Source organism: Meriones unguiculatus, chromosome 9 (genome assembly GCF_030254825.1).
Source record: "Meriones unguiculatus strain TT.TT164.6M chromosome 9, Bangor_MerUng_6.1, whole genome shotgun sequence".
Classification (NCBI taxonomy): domain Eukaryota; kingdom Metazoa; phylum Chordata; class Mammalia; order Rodentia; family Muridae; genus Meriones; species Meriones unguiculatus.
The window spans coordinates 51,700,045-51,709,818 of NC_083357.1; the positions used below are offsets into that span (position 1 = coordinate 51,700,045).

The 9,774-nt window shown below is 52.1% G+C and overlaps 2 protein-coding genes across 6 annotated transcripts; both read right to left on the minus strand.

Annotated features, from left to right (window-relative positions):
• Nucleotides 1–2,078: 2,078 nt before the first annotated feature.
• Cmtm5 (CKLF like MARVEL transmembrane domain containing 5) lies at nucleotides 2,079–4,784 on the minus strand. Of its 5 annotated transcripts, none has more exons than XM_021639635.2 (6): nucleotides 4,536–4,784; nucleotides 4,247–4,412; nucleotides 3,213–3,365; nucleotides 2,662–2,754; nucleotides 2,390–2,474; nucleotides 2,084–2,297 (listed from the first exon to the last, which is right to left on the minus strand). In XM_021639635.2, exons 2-6 carry the CDS (start codon nucleotides 4,370–4,372, stop codon nucleotides 2,284–2,286), a joined length of 471 nt encoding a protein of 156 aa, XP_021495310.1. In that variant the 5' UTR covers nucleotides 4,373–4,412; nucleotides 4,536–4,784; the 3' UTR covers nucleotides 2,084–2,283. The 5 variants fall into 5 exon arrangements, with proteins under 5 accessions (XP_021495312.1, XP_021495311.1, XP_021495310.1 ...); XM_021639634.2 differs by having other exon boundaries at nucleotides 4,595–4,783; XM_021639633.2 differs by having other exon boundaries at nucleotides 4,247–4,443; nucleotides 4,595–4,783.
• A 429-nt stretch (nucleotides 4,785–5,213) lies between these two features.
• Il25 (interleukin 25) lies at nucleotides 5,214–9,217 on the minus strand. Its single transcript, XM_060391726.1, has 3 exons — nucleotides 9,034–9,217; nucleotides 7,869–8,113; nucleotides 5,214–5,935 (listed from the first exon to the last, which is right to left on the minus strand). The coding sequence occupies exons 2-3, from the start codon at nucleotides 8,093–8,095 to the stop codon at nucleotides 5,680–5,682; spliced, it is 483 nt and encodes a 160-aa protein (XP_060247709.1). The 5' UTR covers nucleotides 8,096–8,113; nucleotides 9,034–9,217; the 3' UTR covers nucleotides 5,214–5,679.
• Between the last annotated feature and the right edge of the window lie 557 nt (nucleotides 9,218–9,774).

Here is a 9,774-nt window from a genome sequence, read left to right on the forward strand (position 1 = left end):
GTCCCAGCTCTATTTGGTCAATCGCACAAGTAAAAGAGGGAAAAATTTTCAAAAGTGGGAGAAACGAATCCAGGTATATTGGCCCAAGCCTGTAATCTCAGCAGTACCTATGGGAAGTGGAGGCAAGAGGCAGCCTCAGCTCAAAAGCAAGTTCAAAGCCAGCCTGGGCAAAACCAAGAAGACAACAAACCCTCAAAGAGTAGAAAGAACAGAGGCACTGAAAGGGCAGGCCAGTTCAAACACAGGGGATGGAAGTTTGGTGCTGCTGTGGAAGCCGCCCTCCACCGCGCCTCCTCCGAGCTGGCAGAAATTAAAGTCGCCCCGGGGCCACGGGTTCTTTCCAAAATGAACTTCCCACTGATGCCAAAAGAGGCTCTGCCCTGCTGGGATAGAAGCACACACAGGAAACAGCTGAGACCCCACTCTACTAGCTCCTTAGGCATAGCCCAAATCTTCCTACCCCAACATCTGCCCTAGCCTCTGTGAATCAGGCCTCACCATGAGGACATTCCAGGACTCAGAGACCAGGTGATGCTGAGCCCAAATCAGTATGAGGTATAGCCCAGATAGGGGCAGTCCTTCACACAGACATAATGCATAGGTGCATGTATAGATTCACAGCTGGGCACAAGTCTCTCCCTCGCTCCCTCCTTCCCTTCCTCTCTCCCTCCTTCCTTCCCTTTCTCCCTCCCTCTGTCTCTGTCTTTCTCTCTCTCCTCCTTGTAGAACTATACACACAGCTGCTTGGGGGGACGGAGCTGAGATCTGCTGGAAAGCAAACCCCAGAGGAGGCTCTGGGCACTTGGGCAACGTTCTTATGCTTTCACCTACGCTCTTCTCCCTGCTTCCCTAGCCCAGCCTTTTCCATCTATCCTCTGAGACTATGCCCATCCTACCTCCATCCTTCTGATCAAGGGCAGTGAGCTAGACTCGGGGAAGACTGTGCAGAAAACCCAAGAACCATGAACAGAGTCCAAGGAAACCCAAAGCCCAGTGGGCCCATTCCTTGGAGCAGCTGCCAGGTATGATGAGATACCAGAACACAGAGATAGGAAGACAGGAAACAGGAGGCAGGAAACATCTACTCAAGAGAACAGCAGTCCTCACAGGGAAGCATGGCACCACTCCAGGTTCAAGATCCAGGGCACAGGCAGGGCTTGAGGACAGAACCCTTGGCTGAAAGGCTCTTCCCGAAAGGAAAAAGGCGTTTTGGGAGAAGAGCAAAGCACTGAAGAGAGGGGCCAAAAAGTCAGCTGGAATGGGACCGTATATGAACCATGATGGGTTCCTCCAGCCAGTTAGGGACGTATTGCCTACACTAGACTATCACCTACCAGGCAGTTCTGTTCCAAACATCTTTCCAAGCCGATTTGCACAACTGTTACCTCTAAAGCTCTGGTGCCAAGCATGGGCTCTGCAGACAGGAAACACTCAGGAAATGTGTTCCAAGAAAGTAGCAAGCTGGGAAGGTGGGTCCACTGTCCAAGGGATGGGACCCTGTTTTCAGAGCTTCAAAAGGACTCAGAACAGTATGTAGATCAAGACAGTTCTGTTTCAAGGTCGCGGTGTTCTAGACTCAGCTCTGCCACAAGTAAGAAGGTCACATCCCCCTAACTAAGCCTCAGCATTCTTTTACACAGAATGAGGGCACGTGACCAGCTCATAGCTAATGGCTTTTGTTACAGGTGATGGTATTTTAGGAATTTCTCCGAAGATGGTTCCCCGGTGGTCTGCCACCCGGCTGTCCCCATACCACAAGGGGGAGCCCTACACAAAGCCCAGAGAAAGGCCCGCAGCCCAAACTACGGTGTGCGGGCTGTTGATGGGGTCAGGAAAGCCTAGACATCTTACTCCCAAGCAGCCTGGCACATAGCATTTTGGCAATCTCACATTCCTCTGATGTGTCAGGCTCAGGCATACGTAAAGCTTTCCCTTTCAAGCACGTCTCCAGTTTCTTCAATCTAACCCTCATTCCCTCACCCCACAGAGGAATCTCGGCTTTCTGGATTATGGTTCCACAAATAACTCTTTGGCTTCCTAATCTGTATAAATTCTAAGAAAGAAGAAGAACCATCAGGAGGATTTGATTTTTTTTTTTTTTTTTTTAATTTGGGAATGACTTGGAAGCACAGAAACCTACCCCAACCCCCGAAACTTCTCACGCACACATCTCTGAAGACAGGGAGTAGGTGATGGACACTTGGAGGTTCAGTGAATTCAAAGACGACAAATATGGGCTCTGTGAGTCCTGTGTCTGGTCGTGGGAGCCAGGTAACCCTGGAATCACTGCTGGTCCCCTGTGGAGAGGTGGCCAGAAGGAAAACCATGTATGCTTGCAGAATCTGGGGCCACAGGTAGGGGCATCTCCTGTCAGGGCACAGACACTCACCCTCGCTGGCCCTGGGCATCAACTCAGTTCGGTAGATCTTGAACGCATCATAGGCAAAGACAGAGACCAGGATGATGCCAAATACCTGTGGGGAAAAAAAGGAATTCAGGTGGCATAGCAGAAGCTGTCAGACAAGGGGAGTAGGGAGTGGGGCCCAGAAGAAGTGGGGGAATGATATGTGAGCAGGCACAGGCTTTGCTTTGGACACAGGAAGTGTGCCAATCCCAGCCAAAAGTCCTGAGGGCTGGAGAGCACCACAGGGGTGGACTCACAAAAGCAGCAATGGCAGCTCCCTCCCTCGAGGTCACAGCAGCAAAGGACACCACCAGGAAGATGATGATGGCGCTGACACAGCGGAGGAAGTCCTGGGGGGAGCCACAGGCAATGGGGAGTTGGGGAGTGTCACTACCTGAAAAGCTAGTCAGCTTTCCCTGTCTGGTCTTCAGAGATTGAATTCCTGCCCAGGGGTGTCCCCAGGCACACATCAGGTACTTTCAAGGGAGTGAGCTCACAACCCTACCCAGAGGATGGAAGCAGATAAATCTAGATCAGCCAGGAGTGGGAGGGGACAGCAGTTAGCACAGCCAAATGGAGCAGGACTGAGCTAGGCCTCTAAGGTGTGTGGGGGAGCAGGGCTAAGGTCTGTATGTCCTCCTTGACAGGGGTGCTCTTACGGGCCAAAGTTCAGTTCTGAGCGCAAAGGACACAGCACGAGTCAAGGCACAGTTGTGGAAATAAAGGGGAGGCACGAGACAACAGGAATGTTGAGCAATCAGAGAGTTGGAAGAGGCCAGGGTGGGGTGGGAGAGGCAGTGTTCCTCACCAGACAAGGCCAGTTAAGCCTATCGAAGCGCTGGTAGTATTGAGTGGCATAGAGGAAGAGGAAGGCCAGTGTGATGAAGAACTCTAGCAGCGCTGCAGCCATGTAGGCGGAGATGGAGGCCGTGAAACAAATGAAGATGATGAAGGTCAGGGCCTGCAGGACCAAGGATTGGGGGCTTTCTGAGGAGACACGTGCACAGGGCAGGCCATGGCTCTGCAGTAGTTGGGAGTCCCCTCTCCTCGGCTGGTACCCATAGCCCAGTCTCACTGAGAAGGAAGAGTTCTCAATGAAGGCAAGGGAAGCGTCCCATCCCTGGTGTCAGGAACCGTCAAGGGCATCACCACCCTCCCACTCCTGCTATCCCAGGAATCCCAACAACCCCAGCACTTTGGCCAATCTTCACATCCCCCAGGGGACCATCCCCTGGAGCACAGAACACAATGTACACACCAGCCTACAGCACCTCGGCACCTCAGCCCCACAAAGCTCTCCCTGACCCAGATGGCTAAAAGTCAGATGACAAGAGTCAAAGCCTTGGATTCCATGCTGAGAGAGGCAGGAGCCTGCTGCGTATAGGGTAGCAGATAAGAAAGAGGTCCTGTGTCAGCCCTGTGATCTTGCTCGGGAACCACAGAAAGCCTGAGGCTAGATGTTAATGGCTACAGCATGGCGGCAGGAAACCTACCCTTTTGGATACTTAAGCTTAGACATGCCAAGAAATAAGCCTCCCAGAAGCTGGAAGAAGACAGCGGGCCTTCTCCCCACCCCCTCCCACGGCTCACTCCCTCAGTATCTTCAGAGAGCCATCTTCCCACCTAACTTTGGTCTTGAAGCAAATGATAGGTGCTGCGACTGTCTCCGGGTGGAGGAGCAGCCAGAGAGCTAAGAGCTGCAGAAGCTACACTTGGGAGTGGAAAGACAGAAAACGTGGGAGGGGGCCTGTGAAATGGTGAGCCCAGGAGGCCAGTGCAGGGCTGTGCTGGGGAGCTGGGGTGGGAGAGGTGGAGGCATGAGGTTGGGGAGGCAGCTGTTACCAGCTCAGTTTCCAGCAGGATGCCTTTGAGGGAAGACAGGAAAGTCTTGTCCACTCCGAAGCCCTGGAGCTCTGCAGCTGCTCCTTCCTCTGGGGGCCGCTCCCGGCGATCCCAGGCACTGAACATCTCTGTGAGGCTCACGGGACACAGACTCACCCTCACCAGCCTTTCAGCAGCCCAGGAAGGGAAACAGAAATCTGGTTATGGAAGCAGACAAGAGAAAGAAGGCACTTCAAGAGCCTGAGAGCGAAGCTGGGGCCTGCTGTGGGACTCTGGGAGGAGGCAGTACCCAGGGAAGGCTTGCCCAGATGGGTTTCACCCAGCTGCCCAGAGTGCCTCTGTTCTCACCCGAAGGGCCCCTAGGAGGTATGGGGAGGGGTGAGAGAGAAGAGATTAACCCTCCTCTTCCTCCAGCCTAACCCAACCTGAAGAAGGAGGGAAGGAACAGGGAAAGGAAGAGATGGGAAAGGAACCAGAGGAACTGGGGGTTAGGAGAGAGACAGGGGCAGAGCAAGGGGTTCCCCAGCAACCAAAGCCTGAAGATGTTTATGGCCCCTCCCCTAACCTTAACCCTCTTCTTTGGCTGGGCCTTTCTCTCTTTTCCTTTAAGGGAGGTGGGAACTGGAGCCCAGCCCAGGCAGTGCCCTGCTGGACCAAGCTGCAACAGCCAGGACCAGTGGACAAAGGAGGATTGTTGGGGAGACAAGGGGGCGCTGTGTGTCTACTGCAGTGCCTCAATGGGCTTCTGTCTCTCCCCATGTTGAGCTGTCTGACACCCCCTACACACACATTGTGTTCAGGGATGGACCAGGGGATGGGTGGGTGCAATGGGCACCCAGGGAAGTAGGGAGAATTGCAGAGCGGAGAAAGTGCTAAAGAGGAGAAAGGATCCGGTTGGGGACCACAGGATGTTCAGATACCATGGACGCCAACGGCAAAGGAGACCATTTTAAAATACAGGTGTTTATTTGGATAAATCTCTCCACGTTCAATAACAGCTTTCTCCTCAGAGTTAACCATGTCAACGTAATCACACTAGCTGCATGCAGAGTTGGTATTCACAAACAAAAGGGCAAATGGGGAACTATGGAGAAAGTGCCTGTGCTGAACAGGGGGATCCCGAGGAAAGGAGGCGCCGGGAGTATGGCTTCCAGGGCTTGGCAAGCCTCTGGAGACAGTTCCCGAGAGAAAATGCCGTGACAGCATCTTCCAGCAGCGCAAGCTGAAACTTCCCCTTCCTAAAAGTGCTTTCAAAAAGTGCAAAAGTCACAGTTTCTCCCCAAGTCCTCCATCTTGTCCCCAATCCTGGTGCTTCACATAAGGGCTTTGGAGGGCTTGGGCATTTAGGTACCCTGGCCCACTGCCGCGAGGTGACCGTACTCCTGGCCCTGTTTCCCAACAAGGGACCAGCCTCAGACAGGTGGCAAGCACGACTAGGCCATGACTCGGGGCCGCACGCACACACAAGCCAAGGAGACTTGGTAGAGCCTGCTCTCCAAACAGTAGCCGTGACGGGAACCATGCTCGCCATGGCACGGCCGCCGGTAGAAGACGGTCTGGTTGTGGTACAGCGGTACTGAGTTGCCCAGTGGGTCCATGTGGGAGCCCGTCTGTAGGCTGACGCAGTGTGGGCACAGGCATCGGGCGTGGTACAGATCCTGGGGGACCCGGTTCAAGTCCCTGTCCAGCCTGTGGGGACAAAGCTGATCAGTCTTGGAGGAACAAGGGGCAGGTGGGGTGCAGGGGCTGGAGGGAGGGGATAGAGTGGCCGTGGGCTCGCCTTCTTGAATCTGTTCTGGCACCCAATACTGTGTGACTTTGAATGTCACCCCCTTCCTCTCTGAAATGTGTTTTCTTCAGCTGTAAGTATAGGTAGGGGACAAAAGAATGCCCTTTCTAGTGGCCCTGAATGCAAGGCCATAGCCATGACAGCTTCTTGCAGAGCAGAGGAAGGTGAGGAACCTCCTGCCAGCCTCCACCAGACCAGCTCTGCATCTGTCTGATATGCATAAGGCTTCTTTAGCAAGGCATTACATTTTGCGGAGTTTTTTTAATCACAATTATTACAGAACTGAAAACTGCTGTGAGGCAGGTACGGTAGCGCAGGCCTCTTGATCCTGGCGCCTGAGAGACAGAGGCAAAGCTCGCCATGAGGCTGAGGCTACTTTGTGCCGCATAGTGACTTCAGGCCAGGGGGGCTACTGGATGAGACCTGGTGTCAAACAAACAAAGCAAGCCCAACTGCCCCACAGCCACGTATGAAAGAATACACAAGAAGCGCTAAGTATCTCCTTTGGCTGCTCTTACTCCCCGGGGTGAGGTGCTTTCTGTCCTCCCTGTCCAAGCAAGTATTACAAGCACATTTAGGGCTTCAGAAAGACTTTTTAGCAAATCAGAAAAGATTTGTAGCAACAACAACAAAAACCAAAAAGAAAGAAAAAACAAAACCAAAACAAAACAAAAAAACCAAAACAAAACAAAATAAAAAACACAACTCCTGGAGAGAAGACTAAAAAAAAAAAAAAAAAAAAAAAAAAAAAAAAATGCATCCAGTAGCCTGACAGGAAGCCCCAATGCGGTAAAGCCATCTCCCATACAAGCCTGGGAAATCAAGGTTCAGCTAGCTACTGCAAGCATTGCCCAAAGTAGATTCCCTAATAGATACCCTGAGGTTTTTGTTGTTTGTTTGTTTGTTTGGAAAAAAAGTTTCTGTGAGCAAATGAGTTTGGGAAAACTAATGTTTTCTTTTCATAGATTTCTTACCAACTATAATGTGTGGAGAGCACTGTGGTTCTCCAAGGGGTAGGGCTGCATGGCCTTTCCCAAACTCACCTGACACCATCACTTTTTTTTCCGAGAAACAGCTTGTGGGACCAGTGTTGCATGGAACACATGTTGGAGAAGTTTTGCCTGATGGTTAGCCAGGCTTCTCACTGCTTCTCAGAGAAAAGGATGAGTGTAGCTGAGCCCCACCACGACCCCTGTGCCCCAGACAGATTTCCAGCAGCCTCTGAGATTACTCCAAAGTATTATGCACTGGTGTCTTAGACATGATATCAGATAAAGGTGTCAGATCCCTATTCCAGAAACATCTCCATAACCCCTCAAAGGCAAGGCTAAGCAACCGAGCCACGTGCGGGGTGGGAGCATAAAACCCGGTGAAGATACAGGACTGCAGGCGTGTGTGGGGGATCCCTAAGACCCTACCTTGTAATACTTTGTTTCTCTGTCCCAACTGCGTATCACGATATAAGCAGAAAAAATATAATGTTTATGTGGCAAACTGGGTAAAAGACTAAGAGAGCCATGGTTTGACTAAAGATAACACGCCTGGGGATCTAACCACCCACTTGCCTCACAAGAGTTGAATGACAGCATTCGGCACCGTGGTGCTTTGTGTCTGCATCACATATTATCGCTTGACGCTTTAGTTAGAAAAATATGAGAATGGTAGAAACCAAGCGAGAAATAGAACCAATACAAATTACAGGTTTTACATACATCGTTTCAGTTGACCTATATGTTAGCCTCTGGGATATAATCTAGAGAAAGGAAGGACAGGAGGAATGAATGAATGAATGGGGTCACATGAATACATTGATGGGTGGACTAGTAGACTCACTCATAGCTCCAGGGAGAGATGGACCTGCGGTGAAGGGGGCCGTCCTTGCTGGCCCTGCAGGATACTGGGGGGTGGGTGCGGCTCAGCAGCTCTGGGGGAGGCACAGACACAGTTTCCCACTTCAGCCGCTCCTCAGGGAATACTTGCCCTCTGCTGGGGCAGCAGCTGGGCCAATGGCTGCAGTCCCTCCGGATCCGCAAGCTCACGGTGTGGGCTCCCACCATCATCGCCAAGAAGGCAACAACCTGTAAGCAAAGGCCAGTGAGAAGGCTCTCAGGTCCCCATCCTGTATGAGCTTCCCCCAGCAGCTCCCTGAGACCAGAAGCCTGGAGCCTCCGTCTCCCTACACACCCAGTAGAGTACCTGCTGCTTTGTCCCTCAGCCAATCCTCCGCCAGACAGCAGGGCTACTCACCCGATACATGCTGGACACTGCTCTCTCAGCCACAGGTACTACCGTGCCTGACGGGCCTTCTGGAAGCAGGCTGACTGGACTAGCTGAGGTGCCCTGGTTTTATTTTCAGCAAACCTGTTTTGCTTATTCAAATTTATTTCCACTATCTTTTAGAGGGAGTGACCAGAGATTAAAAAAAAAAAAAAAAAAAAAAAGGAAAAAAAAAAAAAAGAAAAAGAAAACCAAAAGAAAAAAAAAAAAAAAAAAAACAACAAAACAATAACAAGCCTGGAAGTGTTCCCCAAAGCTGTTTAACTGTTCCCCTCATGGAAGGTGTGATGGCCATTGTTATCATCCTGGCAGCTGATTGAGCAAACTCTGCTACCTGCATTTTCCGGGCGGGGGTCGTAGTAATAGCAGTCTGCAGTTCGGCCTCCGTCCCGTGAACTGGCACGACGGGAACTCGCCTGGTGTTTGCTACCTCAAATGAAAGAACCCGTGTGGTCTCCTTTCCAGGGGCACCCTTTTCAAGACTTCTGCTCCTCCTGCCTAGGACCTGACCTCCAACTGTCTCTTCTTGTGAGATGTCTCCGACCCCCCCGTCTGCACCAACACTTCCCTCCCCTTCATCTCCTCTGGCCTCCATGTCCTTTGTTCTCTGGCCCCTACTCGTTTTTAGGCCCCAGCTCTTGACCACCATAGTATGTGAGCGCGACTTCTCATTCACTGTCCATGACTGCCCCCAGTTTCCCTTTGCCTTCTCTTTGCTAACCTGTTCCCATCCCTGTCCCTGGACGTCCCTGGCTTCTTCCTGGGGTAAGGCTGCAGCTCTCACTGGATGGTGCTACTGGAAGGACACGTGACTGCAGGAGTTTTCTGCTTGGGTGGGCAAGACTGACGGAAGACGCTTGGCTCACTGTCCGAGTTACACGAACGAGAGAGTGGAGCATGGAAGAGAGAAGAACACTGTGCCAGCAGCGGGTCTCACCCCTGGACACGGGCCCCCAGGGACCCAAGAAAGGGCAGCTGCCACTCTGGGGCTACGGGGATTTCACTCAACCTCTGCACTCTCATGGAACCCTATTGGCCGGGGGGGGGGGGTGGGGGGGGACCGTGTATGCTCCGGAAAGACAGATTCCGAAGACACAGGCCAGTCAGGGTCCAGCCTGCTGGGGAAGACCATGCAGAGACTGGCCTGCACTCTTCCTGCAGGCCCTCCTCTGTGTGCCCAGGGACCGCCTGCCCCACCTCAATGCACTCACACAGTCTCTACAATGATGTGTGCTGATTTGCATGTGTTTTCCCTCAGAAAATACCCCTGAAGTAACCAAGGGATCAGAAAGTAAACAAAGGGAAGCAGGAATAATGCATTCCACGGAGGACCACTTCTTTCAGATGCTGTAGGATGAAGCAGTCTCGAAGGAGAGGCGTCATGACAACAGAAGACATTCTCAAAAGTTGGGAGAAACTGCTTTGGAGGATCTTAGGGGCTTGGAACAGGGAGGCATTGGGG

Coding starts and splice junctions, on each gene's coding strand:
- Cmtm5 (XM_021639635.2), bottom strand. CDS start 4,372: ATGTTCAGTGCCTGGGATCGCCGGGAGCGGCCCCCAGAGGAAGGAGCA. Junction 3,366..4,246: donor TCCTGCTGGAAACTGAGCTG/GTAACAGCTGCC, acceptor TTGGTCCTGCAG/GCCCTGACCTTCATCATCTT. Junction 2,475..2,661: donor GAGCTGCCATTGCTGCTTTT/GTGAGTCCACCC, acceptor TTTTCCCCACAG/GTATTTGGCATCATCCTGGT.
- Il25 (XM_060391726.1), bottom strand. CDS start 8,095: ATGATGGTGGGAGCCCACACCGTGAGCTTGCGGATCCGGAGGGACTGC. Junction 5,936..7,868: donor ATCTCTCCCTGGAGCTATGA/GTGAGTCTACTA, acceptor TTGTCCCCACAG/GCTGGACAGGGACTTGAACC.